This window comes from Terrapene carolina, unplaced genomic scaffold, assembly GCF_002925995.2.
Source record: "Terrapene carolina triunguis isolate 2854851 unplaced genomic scaffold, T_m_triunguis-2.0 Scaffold96, whole genome shotgun sequence".
In the NCBI taxonomy this organism is placed as follows: Eukaryota; Metazoa; Chordata; order Testudines; family Emydidae; genus Terrapene; species Terrapene triunguis.
Genome location: NW_020664447.1, coordinates 8,628,139 through 8,649,246, shown reverse-complemented (window position 1 = coordinate 8,649,246; position 21,108 = coordinate 8,628,139). Strand labels below are relative to the sequence as shown.

General features: G+C 41.7%; 2 protein-coding genes across 9 annotated transcripts in view; one reads left to right on the top strand and one right to left on the bottom strand.

Annotated features, from left to right (window-relative positions):
* Positions 1-1,789, top strand: part of PPFIBP2 (PPFIA binding protein 2) — a 191,072-nt gene extending 189,283 nt beyond the window's left edge. For all 8 annotated transcript variants that reach the window (XM_029911425.1, XM_029911430.1, XM_029911429.1 and 5 more), the window contains one exon: positions 324-1,789. In XM_029911425.1, the coding sequence (XP_029767285.1) occupies positions 324-395 (72 nt within the window). In that variant the 3' untranslated portion in view covers positions 396-1,789. The remainder of the gene's footprint in view (positions 1-323) is intronic.
* On the bottom strand, positions 1,187-21,066 carry LOC112116211 (NADH-cytochrome b5 reductase 2). The gene is made up of 10 exons (XM_026651198.1): positions 20,952-21,066; positions 20,330-20,476; positions 18,960-19,032; positions 17,678-17,784; positions 16,091-16,220; positions 12,712-12,795; positions 11,848-11,933; positions 10,845-10,944; positions 9,338-9,581; positions 1,187-1,274 (listed from the first exon to the last, which is right to left on the bottom strand). Exons 1-9 carry the CDS (start codon positions 20,964-20,966, stop codon positions 9,409-9,411), a joined length of 915 nt encoding a protein of 304 aa, XP_026506983.1. The 5' UTR covers positions 20,967-21,066; the 3' UTR covers positions 1,187-1,274; positions 9,338-9,408.
* Between the last annotated feature and the right edge of the window lie 42 nt (positions 21,067-21,108).

Genomic DNA, 21,108 nt, shown 5'->3' with positions numbered 1-21,108 from the left:
TTCTGTATCCAATACATAGAATCACAATGTGTACAATTAACGGCTGCATTGGTGCAGCTGATTTATGGTCATGTAATGTGAAAGTATTTTTATTCACTATGTCACCCATCTCTGAGACTCATTGATGCTGATCATCCCACTGTGTTACATATAATCAGGTGATCTGTAATTCCTTAAATATTTATATCAGCAAATAAGCTACATCAAGATGGTAAATTCCTGCTGTAATGAATCAGATCTAATTACAGTTGGATTGCTTTGCCATTGCTATACACATCTAACTGAACATACTTCTGACTGGTCTTCATACGGTTTACTTTCAGGATATGCTAAGCCAAGATGAAATGCTGAATGACAGCAGATTTTTAACACCTACCTTTGAAGACTGGAGATGATGAACATGACCAAGAACATTGTTATACCTCACATGTATCCAGAGAGCTGGCTGATGAAAGCTGGGTGCTATATGCAGAAAATAGCTTAGGCTTTTCTGCCACTGAGAAAAGTGTAAAATATATATGAGGTTTATGCAGCAATACCTTACACGTAAAAAAAACCCTGTGCTCTGTGTTAAGTATTTTTACATGGGCATTAAGAAAAGCTATGCAAAATTATTCCTCATCATCCAGAGAGGGTAAAATTGGAAAATGATTAAGACTAGTAAAAGATTTCTTTACAGATTTAGGATGACTTTTATACAGTGGATTTATGCACTGTTACCTGCTAAATTATCTGTTTTATAATTTTGTACTTTTATAATTAACTTGCAATGTAGCGATAACATAAGTAGAATATGCCTCTGTCACAGAATAAGGGTCCTCTTCATATTAAATGATAGTGGCGAGGATGATACTTTGACAATTCCAGTGACTTTCTATCATGCCATATGATACATGGTGCAGCAGATGCTGTCTTGGGATCTGACAGACACTGGTGCAGACAGTTGTTCACTGAACCATTGCTGAAAAAGCTGGTCTGATTTAGAGATAGGATTGGCTTTAGGATTTTGAGACTCCCTAAAAAGAGGAAGAAGAGACTTCATCCCTCACTCTTTCTTCCTCTGCACCTCTCCTTGTCTCTGCTTTCTCTATCCTGATTATACCATTGGGATGAAGAGAAAGGTCAGATCACCTTTCACCCTTCTTGAAGCCCTTAGCAGGTGGGTGTGTTCTTAGACAGGCCAGCAGAGAGCATGCGGATCCTTACTCTGCTCTCTCTGCAATGAGAAATTTGCTCACAGCAGGAAATCCCACAATCCCATCTTCAGTTTGAGACTGCAAAGGAAACAGAGACCTAAAAGTTGGCTTTTCTTAGAAAATGACTAACACATGACTTCAAACAAGCACTGTGTGTGTTAGTGGTTGTGGAACAGGCAGAAAATTCATTTAACTTAAAATGCACATTTAAAATACCAAAATGGTGCATACCACCCTCGTTACAGATACCTCAAGGTGAGTGCAATAGAACTTTTAGCCCAGTACATGGTTTGCCTTATGACTGATGAAAGTTCCTTGTACAATTGGAACATTTCAGTAAGCTCCGCTGAATTTTGAGTCAAAATGACTAGAGCTACAAAGCACAGTTTAACATGTAGTGTGAAACTTAGCACAGATGGTTAGAAAACCACGAGGAAGTGATAAACTCCAAGCCCTTTGCTCTAAGACTCTTTGCTCCCTGAATTGCATTCAGCATACTATAAGCAATGTAAATATATATAGATTCCACATACTGGCATGACTGAAATGTGGTTAGAAACAAGTTGTAATATTTGCATGTGATTTTTTTTTTTAAGACAGTTACTGCAGTTACACTTTTCCCTTAACTGTTCGCTCTTCATTCCAGTCTCCTATATGTGCTTATGTAGAGCACTACTCTAATGTAACTGTAGCAAACAACTCTAGCCAGTGTGACATGCAAAGGGTCACTAGTTAGGAAATGCTAGGTAGTGCTGCTGCCATTAACTGGTGTTAGTATAGCTTATTGCTGAGTATAGATTGGCCACATCAGCTCTGCAGCTCCACAGATTTTAGTGGCATCGTGCTAGCATAGCTGAGAGAGAAACTTGAGCTACATATCTCAGGATGTGTTGCAATGAATCCAGAAGTGTTCTGCTCCAAAGGAAATTAAATGATGAAATATAGCAAGAGATTGACTCTCCCTTGCATCTAAGGAAGGGCAAATGATGAATGTTTTATCATCTCCAATAGGACATAAATGTAGTGGTGCAGTTCTTTTCTGGAGACCTGATTATCACCCAGGTATAGAATCACAAAAATATAGGACTGGAAAGAAACTTGAGAGGTCATCTAGTCCAGTCCACTGTACTGGGGCAGGACTAAATACCATCCCTCACAGGTGTTTGTCATTGGAGGTTTTTAAGAACAGGTTAGACAGATTCCACAACTTCCCCAGATACTTTGTTCCTATTCTTACACAACCTTACAGTTAGGAAGTTTCTCATGTCTAACCTAAATCTCCTTTGTTTCAGTTAAGCCCATTGCTTCTCGACGGATCCTCAGTGGTTAAGGAGAACAATTTAACAACTTTTTATGTATTTGAAGACTTATGTTCCTCATCAGTCTTCTCCTGGTTTTTTCAATCTTTCCTCTTAGGTCATGTTTCCTAGACCTTTAATTGCTTTTGTTGCTCTCCTCCTGACTTTCTCCAATCTTTCCTGGAGTGTAGTACCCTGTACCCAGAACTGGACACAATACTCCAGTGCTAAGTAGAGAAGAAGGAATTACTTCTCCTGTCTTGCTTATGAGACTCCAGCTAATACATCCCAGAATTGTTTGCTTGTTTTGAAACAGTATTATATTGTTGATCCACAGTTAGTGATCCATTATAAATCCCCAGATCCTTTTCTGCAGTATTCCTTCGTAGCCAGTCCTTTTCCATTTTGTATTTGTGCAACTGATTATTCCTTCCTAAGAGTAGTACTTTGCACTTATTACATTTCATACCATTTCTTCAGGTTGTCAATATCATTTTGAATTCTAATCCTGTCCTCCAAACCTCAACCGCTCCCATCTTGGTATCGTCTCCTCAAACTGGAAGTTATACCTACCAGCTCCAGTGCAGACATACCAAACCAGTGAGGGCTGCCCCTGGAGCTGGAGGTAACTGGCAGTCCTGCTTGCTGCACGTAAAAGCTAGATGTTACGCCTGCAAGGCCTCCTTCCATGTAATGCTGCCTAACAACCCTTCTACCTTAAGGTTTCTCTTCAGCTGTCAGCCAGGTAGACTGACAGGGCTCTATGGGCCTCAACAGGGGTCCCCCAGGAGTGGGGCTACAGTGTTGACTCCCCACACACACATTCACTACCACGGTACAAGCAGGATATTTTGTACTGGGCAATTCCAAAAACAATCTTGACCAGGTGTTGAAACAGAGATTTTGTTTTGGGATATATATATAATGGGCTTGAATTAAACACTGTCTGAGTGGGTTACTGGTTATATCTCATCCCTTGTGGTTGCAATGAGGTTTTATTTTATGTGTTATGATGCTAGACCATGTTTGGAAATATTTCTCAAGGGTATGTCAATACTAGACATGCCTCTTTCAAAAGAGCTTAAAGTCTGGCTGTTTTCACTGAAGTGCTATTCAGAATGAGTAAGGGGTGGCCCTTATTCAATAGGACTAGTTAAAGAGCAAGACATTACTCAGCGTAAAGATGGCCTAATCTAGCCCTTACTGCACAAACTTCAGAGTGTGACCCAAGTGGGGAAGCGAGACTTGAACTGTGGTCATAGAACTGACTTCTCCTAAAGACTAGTTAACAAGTTTGTGTATAAATCTCTATAATGCTAGAAATTAACAGCTAATTTCCACTATGCCCATTGTGCAAAATGAGCTTTAATGTATGGAGACAGCAGAATTGTTTGATAAGTGAATAGGACTTTTGAAAATCCCAACCTCTAACAGAGATCAGAGTTAGGTTTTTAAGTAACACTTTTGATAATTCTCCCTGTTGTCTGTTTGAATACATGGTTAGTTTAGTGTACTCTGTGCACCTTAGATTAATCTGCCAGTGAATGTGTAATTAAATTTATTTGTTTTGTATGAATGTTGACTCAGTGTACACTGACAGAGCAGAGAAGGGTAGTTTTGCACCCTGAGATGTTTCAAGCAGGCCATACTTTGAGCAGGGGGTTGGACTAGATGACCTCTTGAGGTCCCTTCCAACCCTGATATTCTATGATTCTATGATACTGTAAGTATTATTATTTTTAAAAATCCAGTTCCAGTGTGTTGGTTTGTGGACTTAAGTGTTCTGTTAACTTATATTTGAATACTAGAGTATCTTATTTGATATACAAACGCTGATCTTTGGGGCATCAGACCGTAATGAATAAATGCTGTATGTTTGTCTATATTCCAGGTTGACTCTGTGTAGTACGTTTTAGATATGCCTGGGCAGCTGGTCTTCGGGGAATTTTAAAGTTTATTCATTCACCCCCATTTGCTCAACAGTTAATGAGACTACCCTGTCTTGAAGTACCGGGTACTTATACCATGCCCAGAGTACTGGGTAGGGATTTTACATAAAATACATCTCCACCCACAGAGGCAATGTGGATAGAATACTGATGAAGTCAGAATACCTGGGTTCTATTCCCATTTCTGCCAGTGACTTGCTGAATGCTTGGGTATTTCTATTAACCTCTGAGTGTTTGTTTCTATTCTATTGTATCTATTCAATGAGCATACTCACTTTGAGAAAAAGTCTATGGCTGGAAAAATGCTCCATAACAGCTAAGCGTCATACATAAGTGTAAAAATATATTTAGGCAATTCTTTTGCATTTCATAAAGGATTCTCACTCATTTTGAGGGTGAAGTTTATAACCTTTAAGTGTTATAAAGCTAAATGATAATACTTAGCAATTACTTAACATTTTAAAATTATTGTATCACAATGAGTAAATATGCAGTGTTTAAGAAGAAATAAGTGTTTTTTTCTAAAAATAAACAGATGTAGAATGGACAAGAGGGGGAAATTGACAGGTTCAAAAGAGACTTAAGAGAAGACACACCAAGAGCTTCTCTTTGCAAGTAAATCTCCTCTAGGACAAAATCCTAGCCTCAGAAAAGTCTATTGAAGTTTTGCCATGGACATCAATGGGGCCAGGATTTCATCTCTGCAGTCCAGCTTGCAGCCAGGGAATGAGGGAAGCCATAGTGCAGGCTGGTGAACAGTGCGCCAGTTAAAGCCAGCTATATGTTTGCCACTTCCCAGGGAAGATGATGATTCTGAGCTGCACAGCCTAACCCAGTGGCTCTCAACCTTTCCAGACTACTGTACCCCTTTTGGGAGTCCAATTTGTCTTATGTTCCCCCAAGTGTCACCTCATTTAAAAACTACTACTTACAGACATAAAAGTGGCATAGCATGCTATTACTGAAACAATTATAAAATAAATAAGTTGGAATATAAATATTGTACTTACACCTTCAGGGTATAGTATATAGAGCAGTATCAACAAGTCATTGACTCTGAAATTTCAGTTTGTACTGACTTTGCTAGTGCTTTTCACGTAGCCTGAACTAAAATATTTAGATGAGTTGATGTACCCGTTGGAAGACCTCTGTGTACCCCCAGCGGTATGCATACCCCTGGTTGAAAACAACTGGCCCAGATAACAGCGAAGGAGCAGTGGCCCAGGCTGTCTGGAATCCATAACAACACACATTCTTGAAAATAATTTGGCAAAAACATAAGCGAAGAAAACTTTACAAAAGGCCCTGATTATGACTCTCCAAAATGAAATGGTATTAAAAGGGCTTAGTCCTCAGTGGCACTGGGATCATCGCAACTTTTAAGATGGCTGGCCTACAAGCCTGAAGCATTTTGATCTCTGTTTGCTATGACTGTTATTGGGATAGTGGACTGAGTAGACTTAATCAGTGAAGTAATAAAGAGCAAATTTTATTGGTCTCAAACATCTGATGAAAATTGCATTTACCCAGTAGCACTTAATGTTTTTTCAGTCAGACAGATTAAAAACAGGATCCCTGCCCCACACTTTCCAAGCTTAAGGCACAAGACCGTACAAACCAGCCCTGAGATGGTGAATGCACAGTCACAAACTGAAAAGTGTTTGTGAAGAGATATATAGTAAAAACAATGAAGATTAAGGGTCCACAGAATGAGTCATGTATCTTGTGTGTGGAAGTACCAGGGCTCTCTGTGAGCTGAGGGGTGAAAACATTTTCTTTTGGGGGAGGCAAACTTCTGAAACTGCTCACAGCACATGTACTTCATGGAGAGAACAGTATTTCAGAAGTACTGTAACAATGCTCCAAGCCTGGATTGGTGGGGCCTGCGCTTCCAGGCGGATTCAGTGGCCTCAGAAGCTCGCTAAGGCCCTCAATGTGACCTCCCTTTCTCTCTCAGTACAGGGACAAAGGTCACAGCTTATTGAGCTTCTTTCATCATAGGCCAGTATGGGAGGTGGAATAGCCACAGTCTCTGTTGCTCCTTAGAGCTCAGTAGGCGCAGTTTGGCCTCCTGCCTGGACCAAAGTCTGCTTCCCCTCTCAAGGGGATCTCTGTAGAGCATGGGGGGGAAGGGAGGGAACCCAGGCCTGCCCTCTACTCTGGGTTCCAGCCAGGGACCCTAATGGTAGCAGCTGTTGGCAGCTTTCCCTTCACCACTGACACTGCTTTGATTCCCGGGGCCACTTCCCCGTGGTCCTCTTTTCCTAGCTTCACCCTTACTTCAGGATTCAGCAATTCCTCTCCCCCAGCTCCTTTCACCTGGGCTTCTCCCAAGAGAACTGGAAAGGAGAGCTTTTAAAGCAGTATGAGTATTGGTTCCAGCTGTCTCCATTAGCCTAATGGCCTTAACTGACCCTTTGCCAGTTAATTGAGATCAGGTGCTGGCATTAGCTTAACAACCTTAACTGGTTGAACTGGCATCAGGTGTCCTGCTTGGCCTAGAGTAGCCTTTGTTTGGCTATCCAGGGAACAGAGACCTGCTCATTTTGAGGCTGAGATACCTGCCTTCCACTACTCTCTTATATCCCGTCTGGTCTGAGTCCGTGACAGTACATATAACAACAGTAGATGCTTATATTGAAGTTCAGTCCAACGTAAGGCAGTAATGCAGTTTTCAGTGACTGTCAATCAATTCCTCTTTGTAGAGCAGAAATCTAAGTACTGGCAAACAAATACCGTATACACTCGTTCATAAGCTGAATTTTTTTAGTAAAAAAGGGAAGCATCAGAGAAGGGGGTTGGCTTATGAACAGGTGTAGAGAGGGAGAGGTGGGGACACAGCCCCTCCCCCCCAACAGAGGGAGCAAGGAGAGCCAGCACAGCCAGGAGAGCCAGAAGGGAAGAGGCGGGGCTAGAATCTCTCCACTTCTGGCCATGCTGCTCTCCCCCCAGCCTCCGAAGCAGCTGAAGCTCCAGGGCTGGCAGGCTGCGGCCGCGCCACCCGGCCCCGCCTGCTGGAGCACGCTACAGCCAGGCCAGAGACATCCTCCCTGGCCCACTCCAGCTAAGGTGGGATGGGGATGGGGATGGATGGGGGGGGAGGGGTGCCCCGGGATGGGGAGGGGTCATGTGGGGGTTAGTCACAGGGGTTACTCCCCTGACCCCCAGCTTCTCCCCCCTAAAAAATTTCCCCACCAGTTGCTGTCCTGGCCCATCAGGGTAAGCAGCTGGCATGCCGGGACACTTTGTTTACTTAGGTTTACCTCCGTGCCTGCGGACGCTCGAGTTAAACAAACCGTCTCGGTCTACCGGCAGCATATTCTGATGGCCCGGGAGCCAAAGTTTGCCAACCTCTGAATTATAGCGTCAGCTTATGAATGGGTCATAAAATTTTTCCATTTTTACTTATCTATCTTGGGGGGGGGTCAGCTTATGATAGAGTATATATACCTAAATAACATTCAATGACTCAGCATGAAGGTTAACATTGAATCCCCTAAATTAAATTTTAGATAAAATTTTCATTTTAGAGTGAAATTTTAACAAAACAGTATGAGCAGTCATGAGAATTTCTTCATGCACTTTCACTGTCCCTGAGTACTGCAATTTCTTCCCAGACCAGATTTCTTAATCTACTTTGCTGTTTTATGGCAGCACACTCCTAAGAAATACAGTAACTCCTCACTTAACGTCCTCCCGCTTAATGTTGTTTCGAAGTTTTGTCGCTGCTCCATTAGGGAACATGCTCGTTTAACGTTGTGCAATGCTTCTTTATAATGTCATTTGGCTGCCTGCTCTGTCCACTGCTTGTAGGATTCTGTGGAAGAGCAGCGAATTTACAAGGGAGCATAGCACAAGTTCCTCTTCTCCGCCTCCTCTCCCTCCCTCCCAGCGCTTCCTACTTAGGACTTTCTGGGAGGGAGTGGAGAAGGGCCGTGTCTCCACTTCTCCCCCTCCCTCCAAGAAAGTCCTAAGCACCGCCAAACAGCTGTTTGGCAGCAGGGAAGTGCTGGGAGGGAGGGGGAGGCGTGGGGACGTGGCATGCTCCGGGGAGGAGGTGGAGTGGAGCGGGGATGGGAAGAGGCAGGCCTGGAGCATCCCCCGGCAAAGTCGGCGCCTGTTCTTCTGGGGGGAAGCTGCCGCTGCGCAAGGTGCTTCTGAGCATCCTTGCCTGCCTCATTGTCTGCAGAGGGCTGTGCCTGTGTGGGGTAAGCCGGGGCACCTTCCAACCACAGTATACTGTACAGTATTGTACAGTATATAATGCCTTTTGTCTGCCCCAAAAAAATTTCCTTAGAATCTAACCCCCCGCATTTACATTAAATCTTATGGGAAAATTGGATTTGTTTAACGTTTCACTTAAAGTTGCATTTTTCAGGAACATAACTACAATGTTAAGTGAGGAGTTACTGTATTCTTTATCCCCTCTTTCATACAGGAAAGAAATTAATTTATTCACATTGTAATGAATGGATTACATGTACAGTCTTGTCACACAAACCTTGCGTAAGTTAGGAAATAGGTTCAGAATTTAAGACAGTTGTAGGCTACTGAATGTCAGTGCTATACCCAAGTATATAATTAATAAAATAAACTGATTTCCCCCCGTATTGTTGGATACAAATTTTATCTCATTATAGCAAAAAAGGCAGAACATTTCAGGGCAACTTAATGTTGGGTAGCTAGAATCATGTGGCCTTTAACTTTGTATATTAACACCCTCTCCATATTATAGTTATGCATCTCCATGTCTTATTGCTTAATAGAAGATATTTAAAGACTATTACTCAAGCTCTCAGTATTAAAAACATTCAAGGTAACAGAGACAGAACAAAATTACTCAGCTGTTCAATAAAACCCTTAATTATGACTATGAAAATTGCAATCAACTTACATTGTTCTAAAAGTGCTGTAGCAAATGGATTATTTCTGCATGTGAATGAGACGCACTGCATTGCATCAGTGTCAATAAGCGAATGTGTTATCTTTGGGATAACCAAGTTTTTCCAGATTGGGCTGACACGCAAACTGAATCATAGGTGGAGGCCCACACATCAGAATAAGAGTCTCTCTGCCTGGGGGAGGGAGGTATGCTTTAATCATATCTGCAGTAATGAAGCCAGAGCTATACTTCCAATCTGAAACAAACAAGGAATACCATTAGTACCTTACAACAATTCAAACATATATTCACACTAAAGGTCCCCATCCTGTCCCTCAACATGACACCAACCACACACACTGACAAATATCCCTGTAGAATCAGCATTAATACCACATTACTGTAAGCAGGCACTTGACAAGGGTAGGATCAAAACCCTGGACTACATCCACCACTGTTGTTAAGTACAGCCTTGTCTAGCAGCAGCAAGTAGGGTACACAATAAGCTGCAGTGAAAAGCAGGCTGCTTCGCACTGCAGCATGCTTGGGGACTGGACTCGATGACCTCTCGAGGTCCCTTCCAGTCCTAGAATCTAAGAATCTATGTACCTACTCACGGCAGTGAAAGGCTCTAGCAGAAGGGAAGCAGCGGGGAAAGGCTCCACCAGTGAGAAGCTGCCGCTCTCCCTGCTGCCTCTCCCCTGCCCTGGGGAAAAGCTGCGGCAGTGGGACACTGACATGAGAGGCACTGCTTGGGCATGTAGAAAGCCATGTAGGGTATATACCCTAAGGTTCTGGCATGTCTTTACTCGCTTAAGCAGTGCTTCACCATCTACCCATGCTGCTTTAAGTGTAGACATAGCCTAGGTCTGACTGCATTGAAGTCAAATATTTAAAATCAACATGTTGTGATCTCTTACACCAGCCATTAAGTTGGCTCACTGTTTTGTGAGCTAGATACAGTAGAGTTCAAGCTCTAGCTTTTTGTTTTCCCTCCCAATACAGTACTACATAGAAATCCACAACTCATTCTTTGTCTTTGTGTTGTGCAACTGCACCCTATTTAAAACTGACCTACTGTAAGCGGCACTTGTACATTTGCCTGTTGTGCCCATAGCAAGTACTAAGCAGAGACGATGCCAAAGTAACATGATTCTGCTGACGAAATGAGGAGGGAGGGACATAGACTAGACAAAGCAGCAGAGTTGTGTATTTTGCTGAGAAGTCCAAGAAAGTGACACTTTACCCTACTAGTACAATGACAAACATTTCATTTCACTATCCAAAGCTCCGCAGGTAATGGTTGCACCATTCAATGGAAGTTAATTATTAGTTCCTGTTTTCTAAGGTTTACAGAACAGCTCCCTGCTTTGGTAAGGTTGTCAGATACTAGTAAGTTTGCTAGGAGTGCTCAGATACCATAGGAATGGATGGCTGGATATTGTAGCAATATTAGTAGGAAGAAAAACTTGTGGATACAGAAAAGAGGGCAGAAGAAAATCAAACACCAGTAACTTACCGTGAGGAGGTCTGTCCAATGTATACCGCACTTTAAATTGATCAGGGTGATTCTTGGCTACCTCTTCTAGCTCTGCTCTCAGTAATATGTCTTTTTCAGTCTGTTTAAAAAAAAAGGGGGGGGGGGGGAATTGTTTGTCACCAGACCATATCAGTGCACACAGTAACATGGACTAACATGGCACTTACTTTATTTTCAGCAGGAAGGAATCAGAGTTTTCCTCATTTATCAAGTCAGTAGACAAACTGAATTTTTCTTAAGCATATGGTAGTTTATAATTTTCTTCACTGTAAATCCAGATTAATAGTAAAAACAAATCAGATTCAAACAGCAACCTAGCTGATACTAGTGTTAAATAGTTAAACAGCCAAATGCCAGGAAATTCAGAATCAAGATTAAAACTCTTTAATCCATTTGCACAGATTAGTCTTGGTCTCCCCACCAGTGGGTTTTTTTGCATATTACAAACATGGCAGTGCCTAGGTGTAACAGTGAGAGTTAAGAACAGGGAGTGAAATCCTGACATCCCTGAAATCAATGGAGCCAGGATTTCACCCACAAACTTCAGTTCAGGAGTTCGGGGCTTCTGGCAGTTTTACATGCACAAACTCTTTGTACATTGTACTAGTATGATTTCTTAGAGATTTTTTTCCCTTTTTGTTGGTTTAAGAACAAAAGAAACCGAACTCAGGACAGTGTATGAGAGCAGATGCAATAAACCGTAATGTCTCTTATATAGATCGTTTTTAAATAAACCATGGCAAATCACATAGCAGCCTTGATAATCAAAGGGAGTTCTGCATGTGAAATATATGGACTAGGACCACATGCTTTAACGTAACTGTGTGGCACATATGCATAATACAGATCAAGAAAAAAATCTTGTGATTCAGGGAAGTAATTTTTCAGAATTAAATATCACAACAGTATCACCAGTTCAAAGTCCTCCTAATAATGTCCCTGGGGTAAAAAAGAGGGCAAACAAGTGACACAATATATTTACCTGATTAGCAAAAAGGAGGTAACACTTTGTATTATCATTAGGATCCTTTGTGATGTGACGGATCAGCTGCAACATCGGTGTTATTCCTATTCAAAACAAAAGACAATTATAGATGAGCTTTTCCTTTTAGCTCACACGAAGGCTGCATTATCAGGCAGTATGGCAAGCTGACTTCCGTGGAAGTTTTGTCTGCATGAAGCCACAAGATCAGGCCCATAATATCCCAATTTCTGATCCATGTCAGGTGTAAAGTTTCTTCTTTTTACTCAAAAAAGCCACAAAGTAACACTTTACCTAGTGCTTTACTAACATTAAATAATAAACACTCTGGTAGGATAGATAAAGTAAATATTATAACCTCATTGTACAGAGGCTGAGTCAGACTCGGAGAGGTTAAGTGACTTGCCCAAGATCACATGATAAATTAGTTTAAGAACCAGGACAGAACTCATGTGAGCTCAGACCAGGTCTCTCTTTCTCTGTATTGTTATGATTATTAATACTGTGGCAATACCCCACATCTGCTACCAGAATCAGGAGCCTATTGTCCAGGGACTGTAAAAACAGGAGAAAACAGTCCCTGCCCTGAATATCTTAGTATAAAGAGGAAATCCACAATGTTCAGTACATAAATACATAGATGAACACTTTAAAATAATATGTTAATTTTAATCAAATGGAATGTTAAAATATTACATCCACGTATCAAAGAAAGCACTGTTAGGCAACAGATTCAATTGATAATGGAGAGAGAACCTTTAGTCACAAAATAAATTAAACAGAAAATGTCTCAATAATCATCACAACCCTCTAAACCTCTATTTGCTCTCTCACAAGGTCCTACCCTCAGCACAACAATTTCACCTGTTCCTCCAGCTATCATCCCAAGATGCTTTACAAACTTTCTGTGTGCTTCAGACTTCTTGTCAGGCTTGATAGCAAAGTTACCTGGAAGAAAAATTCAAAACTTACAGGTAATTGAATAAATAAAGTACAATAGAACAAACTTATAAATTAAACAGTAATAAGTCACCAGGACCCCAGATGGCATTCAACCAAGAGTTCTACGGGAACTCAAATATGAAACTGCGGAACTACTAACTGTGGTATGTACCCGATCACTTAAATCAGTTTCTGTACCAAATGACTCGTGGATAGCTAATGTGACACCAATTTTTTAAAAAGGCTCTGGAGGCAATCATGACAATTACAGGCCAGTAAGCCTAAGTTCAGTACCTGGCAAATTGATTGAAACTATAGCAAAGAACAGAATTATCAGAAACACAGATGAACACAGTTTGTTGGGGAAGAGTCAACACAACTTTTGTAAAGGGAAATCATGCCTCACAAGTCTATCAAAATTCTTTGAGAGGATCAACAAACATGAGAACAAGGTTGATCCAGTGGATATAGTGTACTTAGACTTTCAGAAAATGTGCACCAAAGGCTCTTAAGCAAAGTAAGCAGTCATGGGATAAAAGAAAGACAAAAGACAGAAAACAAAGGGGGAATAAATGGTTAGTTTTCAGAATGGAGAGAGGTAAATAGTGGTGTCGCCCAGGGATACATTCAGGGAGCAGTCCTATTCAACATATTCATAAATGATTTGGACAAAGGAGTAAACAGCAAGGTGGCAAAATTTGCTGATAATACAAAATTACTCAAGATAGTTAAGTCTAAAGCAGACTGCAAAAAGTTAAAAAGGGATCTCACAAAACTGGGTGACTGGGCAACAAAATGGCAGATGAAATTCAATGTTGATAAATGAAAAGTAATGCACATGGGAAAACATAATCCCAACTCTACATACAAAATGATGGGATCTAAATTAGCTGTTGCTATTGTGGATAGTTCTCTGAAAATGCTCAATGTGCAACAGCAGTGAAAAAAGTGAACAATGTTAGGAACCATTAGGAAAGGGACAGATAAGACAGAACATATAATACCACTATATAAATCCATGGTATGCCCACACCTTGAATCCTGCTTGCAGTTCTGGTCACCCCATCTCAAAAAAAAAAAAAAAAAAAAATAGAATTGGAAAAGGTATAGAGAAAGGCAACAAAAATGATTAAGGGTATATGACAGCTTCCATATGAGGATAGATTAAAAAGACTGGGACTTTTAAGCTTGGAAAGGAGACAACTAAGGGGGGATATGATGAACGATATGGAGAAAGAGAATAAGGAAGTATTATTTATTCCTTCACGTGACACAGGAACCAGGGGTCACCCAATGAAATTAATAGGCAGCAGGTTTAAAACAAACATAAGGAAGTACTTCTTCACTCAACACACAGTCAACCTGTGGAACTCATTGCCAGGGGATAGGCAAAGGTGAAGACCAAAACTATAATGGAGCTCAAAAAAGAATAAGGTGAGTTCATGGAGAATAGGTCCACCACTGGCTATTAGCAACGATTGTCAGGGATGCAACTCCATGCTCTGGGTGTCCCTAGCCTTTGACTGCCAGAAGCTGCGAGTGGACAACATGGGGATGGATCACTCTGATTGCCTGCTCTATTCAGTCCCTCTGAAGTACCTAGCATTGGCCACTGGCAGAAGAAAGGATACTGGGCTAGATGGACTTTTGGTCTGACCCAGTATGGCTGTTTTTGTCCTTATGTTCTTAACAGATACAACTGCTGTGGAAGTCCAATTGTTGGAGTTGGCAACCTGACACACGGGGACAGATCTTCAGATCCGGCCAAGCTGTGCTCAGCTCAGGCCAAGGTGGAAATGGTAAAAGTAGCTTTATGCCCCCTTTGTAGTCTCCAATCTCACTGCTGGACAAGGACTAGTTTAGCCACAAGCATAATTTAGAATAGCCTTGAGGCTCCTCTGAACAACTGCACCTAGATGCACCAAAAGGTCACCCTGCAGCTGTGGATTGCTGGAGCACAGTGGCCACACGCCCTACACTGAGAGCTGGGAATAGCAGCAACTGTCACCCAGGGATTTCCCCTGAGGAAATCCTCAGGAGGCTAATTAAGTCATCTTTATGATCCCTTTGCATCATGGGAGCAAAGCTGAGGATCTGGCCTTTTATAACGTTAGTGTTCAACAGACTTGCACTAAAACATTAACAGATCAAGAGCTTTGAGCCATGAGACCCTGCAACGAATACAGCAATTAAATATATGAGTGTTCTGCACACTCAGATCAGGCCCTTTTTATTATAGTAATTTATTCATCTCTAGATACCTATATAGCTAACAAGAATCCAATTAAACCCTTGGCACTGACCTAAAGGCCATGTGACCTTGACCCCTAGTATCCAGGGCTCAAAAAAAGCTACATAACTTCTTTTGTACACCAGTGGATACCGCTGCTTTGGGGTAATCAAAAAATAAGACACAACTTGTAACTCAATTCAGATGCCACATATCTCCAAGAGTCAAACAGAAAGCCTTATGACAAACACTTTACAAATGCACACTCTGATAATCATTTAACAGATTTGTAACCAATGCCGCAGAGTTGCTGTTGTCTATAGCAATCAAAATGCAACAGAAAAGTGTGTGGATTTGTAACTTATGTGGCTCATTGAGTCCATCCAAAAAATAAGACTCATTTGTACTTTATTCCTAATAAAGGGCCTAATCCTGAGAAGTGCCAAGCACCTAGAGCTGCCACTGAAATATATGGAAATTTTAGGTGTACAGTCCCAGTCAATTAAGATCAGGGCAAAATCCCTTATACTCTTTTACAACTATCTTATGTGAGAGTCCCTCAACACATCAGTCCCTCCCACTCCGAAAGATCCTTATCCAAGACAAGCCTGTTTTAAAACAGGGCAAGCTGGCTTGCCGCCAGGGAGTTACAGAGCAGGAAGGATGTGCTTCCCAGAGGAGCACTTTAAGATTTGCAGCCTGAGCATCTGGCACAAAGATTAAAAAACTCTCAGCTACTTCAAATACATTTTTCTCAGTGATACGAAACAATATGAATGTATCAATAGAGAAGAGTGGATTTAATTACCCTTGACAGGAGGGCAAGTGTTTGAACAGTCCCAGTCATCCCATTCTCAGACAAGTACAAAGCTCTCATTCCCCCACATGGTCACACTACAACAGGCGCTAGTCAAGAACACTGGGAGAGAACTCCCAGAGGAGAACTTTGGGGCTCCTTCTTGCCATTTCATTTCAAAAGAAAGCAGTGTCCCAATCTGGAAAACCTTCAAGATTTAAATTGCTTTTGAAAATAACTAGATTCCCCCTCCCTCCATTTTAACATCACAGTACCTGTCCCCTTGTACACAAGGAGCCCGTTTGGCCCTCTGAAGTCAATGGTATCCCCAACAGTCATGCTGTTTAAGTACTGGGACATCTTCCCGCCTTCAGGGAATTTGGGATTGACATTGTTGTAGTAGACCTGAAAAAAACACAACAATTGTTAGTGTTTCACCATTTAGCTATCAGATGGCAATAGTGTGTTCTCAAAAACATCTTGCATAATACACTGGACACCTGAAATGAGACCCAGAAAATCTCTTGTTCTCAGTATTCGTTTCTGCACTGTAACTGGAAACCACCACAGTGCAATAAACAAAATGCTGCTTCATGCAGCTGCTGCTGTTCCATCCATAACAGGCAGTGTAGCTAATGGGAATGTCCATGTGGACTCTAAACGCTGCATCTATATCCCTATACCTCTGCAACACCAGTCTCAAGTCACCTCCATCACTACTCTCCCTCCAGAAAATGGCAGGAGCTCCTTTTTTACGTCACAGCATTCAAAAGGGCTCCACCATAAAGTCCAGCGATGAATATTGCCTTAAATATTGCCTTTCACCTTCAAAACACTTTACAAATGTTAAACCACTAACAAATTCTCACAACACGAGGAATCAGAACAAGAGCGAAACCCAGAAACAAAAGAGAAAACAGAAGGGGAAAGTGGATTGCCCAAAGGCAGACAAAGTCAGCATTAGAATGGGGATTAGAAGAACTCAGGAGTCCAGGGACCAAACCACAGTGCACTCTACAATCCACACTAGCTTGAAAGGTTCCAGCAAAGGACCCTATAAATTCTCCTACTCAAAATCTTCCAGGATTCTAACACTGAATCAGAAAATGCAACATTCTTTCATGACACTGCACCATGTATGCAAAGATCTGCAAGTCCAAGTTAGCAAGCACCTTGTCACTTATTTTCTACTTACATGTAAACCCTATCAATGGCAGCAGCATAGTTTTAGGAAGAACAGTCCTTAGTTAATCATTGCTGAAGAAATAGCAGGGTAGAGCTCCTGACTCCATTTTATTGGATACTGTGCCGAAATAGTGACTATTGTTTTCTTCTCGCTCTCAGAGTTGTGATGGCAGATTTACTAGCGAGATTTATATCATTTAAAGGACATTGTGAAATAAGCTGGTGTTTCACATTCCTAACAGCCAGGTGTCACATCATAAAAACTGCTATCACAATTGGCAGCCTCTCATCCCTAAAGAATGAGGCACCAAAAAGACATCCCTCTCAAAGGACAGACATTGGTAGGGAGCTGTAGGGAGAAATGTGCAGTGTCCCCCGCTGTACCTATTCAACAGATAAATAGGCTTCACTCTCAATGTCTAATATCCAGCACCTTCCAGGCTCACTAAATACACTTTAAAATACATACTAACCTGGAGGACTTTTGCCATCAAATCACCGTATTTTAAGAAAGGTCAAATTCTGGGCATAAACTACAGTGTTTGACAGCATCACTTTAAATGTCACTGAAATCCAATCCTCTCTTTCCTAAGGCAAGCATTGACTTCTACACTTGGATAGCGAACATGTCCAGTTAGATTAAATTATTTGTCTACATTAAGGCAGCTAATATTTACCTTTATAATTAAGTCAACATAACCTTTTACTTCGTCACTGGAAACTGGAGTGTAGGCCCGGATGACAAGATTACCATTGATTTTGGAAGAGAGGTAAACATGCTGGCCTAGGGAGAAAGAGTTACAATCGAATTATCACTTTCAGGACTGGGGAAGAGAAAACAAAAAGAATGGAGTGGGAAATAAGGAATTAAATATATACAATAACTCCAATAAAAACATTAGAAGCTAACCACGATAGGCAAATCCTGTTGGGATACAGAAGTTATGTCTCATCTAGTCATACAACCCTAGAAACATTCTTCACTACATTTAAGTCTAATCAAATAAATGCTATTGTTGAGAATATATTCTATATCCTTCAATATGTATATTTACAAAATCCATGGTTATCATAACACCATCAGGAGTATGCAATACATACATAAATACACACATACCATATGTTATGAGAACAGCAATAGCATAAATTCCTTTTACAACCATGAAATAAATTGCTGAACTATGTCATGTGGGCTATTTTGTCCATTTGTTTTGCACACCTTGACATTACCAGTACACGGACCCTAACCCATTTCTTCCAGGGCCACCCCAGATATTGAAAAAACACTTTGCCCATTGTGGCTCTTCCCAATTCATGCCAATAAAGCAATACCATGTATAAATCTACAATTCCAGATCCCTATTATTGAAAAACGAATATAGATAATAGTCACTATTTCTACTGGACAGAAGATTTTTGCTTTGTTGCAGTTTAGACAGTAGAGGGGATACAATTTTATCAAACTATTCCTACTGTCACATCTCCTTTTCTCTGGTCTAGTGGCTGGGCCCATGGTTAGAACAAGATGCTGCAGACTCTACCCATGTCTCTTCACATATAACCTACAGTTGTAGGACTTTCTCCTATACATGTATATTTGTGAAGGGGCTCGGTTTAATACATGAGTCAACCTATATTTGGGATTTATGAAAAAATGAAAGCACAGTAATTTGGCTTTTGCTGCTGCTCCCAGCCTAATAGGTATCCACACGGCCTCCGTTCCTTTTCCTGTTTGTCAGTACTAATCTATGGTTCTTGTAGCATGGTATTATACAATAGAGAGAGCTTGTCCAACAATGCAGTACCATGGCTGCCTCTAGATGGCGTTTTTAATACCTCACCTTCCTGAGCCCCAAATTCACTACGCTTAAAAAAAAAAAAAAAAAAAAAAAAAAAAATCAGGGCAAAATCCTAAATTTACAAATAAAAATCATCACAGGAAAGAGTTTCAATATTTACCTATAGGTAGCCCTAATACATGATCCGGCGACGGAAGCCCAAACCTGAATTTCTTGGTATCGTGGCTGATCTCCTGACGGAAAGCAAAGAGATGGAGAATAAACAACAGTATCCCTCTGAATTTGGAAAACAGCACAATATTCTTTGGTGAAACTACTGTTCATTACAGTGCAAGCCAAAATCCAAGCAGCAAAACGGAAACAGTATTGACAGGGAAGTCTAACAGTTCATCTTTTTCTAAGCCTGGTTATAAAGGGCCAAATCTTCAAGTCCTCTCCCCTCCCCCGAAGCCAACAGGCAGGGAATTTTTCCTGATTAAGGACATTGTGACAACTGCAGCCTTACAACAAAAATCTTTAGATTTTCTCTAATCAACATGCATGCTCATTGTACCTCTGACGTTTCCTGATCTATGACAGAACTGCCATGCCTGAAGTAGAGACATAGCCTTCCTTAATGTAAATGTGTAACTCCTACTTCCCACCAATGCAAATTCTAAGTGTATTAAAAGAAAGATATGCCTCTGGATTAAGAACTGTGCATCCAAAGAAACGAATCCAATTACTTATTCTTTTGAAGGGTAACTAAAGTAAACACTAATTTTTGCATTATGTTTTAGGAACCAAAATTATGCAACATCTAGAAAAAATATTCCAAGACATTTCCAGTAGCAGCTATGAATATGAGATGTTCCCCAAATACTTTAAATACTTAATGATAGAGAATCCTGTCTTAAGTAAACCCAACTCAAGGAACAAGGAAGATACAAGATCCGGATGCCATATAAAAAGTTTATTACCAAGGGTGATGATAAAATTGTATTGGAACACTCATGGAGATACTTTAAAGGGGTTGTTTAATACTAAAAAATAATCTTTTTTACTTTCTATCCAAGGACCTCAAAACATTTTACAAACATTAAGTATAGACATGCCTTCAAACCACAACACTCACAATTGGAAATCCCAAAGCTCAGGGATGTTCATATCAGAGTTCTGAGCTAGCCCATTATTACCAGAGAAACTCTTTGGATCCAAGTTCAAATTTTAAAACCTCCACTCCCAATTTCAGAGATGAGGGGATCTCTGTTTGAGTCCATCTCTAATTATGCAAACTTCACAACACTCCTGTGAGATAACTTAGCATTATGGGTCTTCATTTTGCAGATACGGACACAGACATAACAAAGACTCATTGAACTGCTCAAGTGAACCAGTGTCAGAGCCAGGGAAAGAGCACAGATCTAACTCCAGTCCGGTTTTGGTCATTAGACCATGTTTCCTCCCTGAGAAAGTGTAGGCTGCACAATCTAAGTGATCTTCACAGAGCAGTTTGGCAAGATTCTGAACAAACCAAATGGCTTTGGTCACCTCTTTCTTTATCAATGGCAATGGATACTTAGTGTGTGGATCCTGTAATGTAATGGGATCACTCTTCCTCTGGGATTTCCTAGCCTTGAAAACTAACAGCACGGCTGTCGCGGCAATGACAACCACAGCAATCAGCAAGGCCAGGTCCTAAAAAAACGAAAACAGATTGTAAATGACATCAGAGGCAGCCTTCGCTCAGTCATTGTTTTAGTGCATCAAATGCTCCAGCCTCGAAGGGACACAGAGAAAGTGGCCCTGGGCACGTTAATATTATGGCCACATAGTTCGGACGGACGGGGTGGGGGTGGGGGTGGGCGGCTCCCCGGGAGGCGAGGCTGTGAGGAGGATCTGGGGCTTCGGAAATGTTGAGAACCTGCGGGTGCCGGACAAGAGACAAACACACAAACTGAGCATCCCCCTCACAGTCCCAGCCTCCATTACTGCCCCCACCCCACGCTCCTTTGCGCTAACGCGGCTCCCCCCGCTGACCGGCGCTCCCAGGAGTTTCTCAAACAGCCCCAGCCCCAGCCCTCGCCCCGCCCCGGCACAGGCTGCAGAGGGGTGGGAGCAGGTGCCACAGAGCCCAGCCTGCACTGCACGCCGGACACAGCGCCCCTCGTACCGCGCTCGGCTCCATGACTGCGGCAGGCAGCGCTCCTGACCCCAGCGCCGCCTCACTGTCCCGAGTCCACTCCCGCTCCGCCCCGGTGCAACCTCCGAGTCCTCTTCCCTGCACACTCTGCCCAGCCCGTGCAAACTCCTCCCGAGTCCCGCCCTGC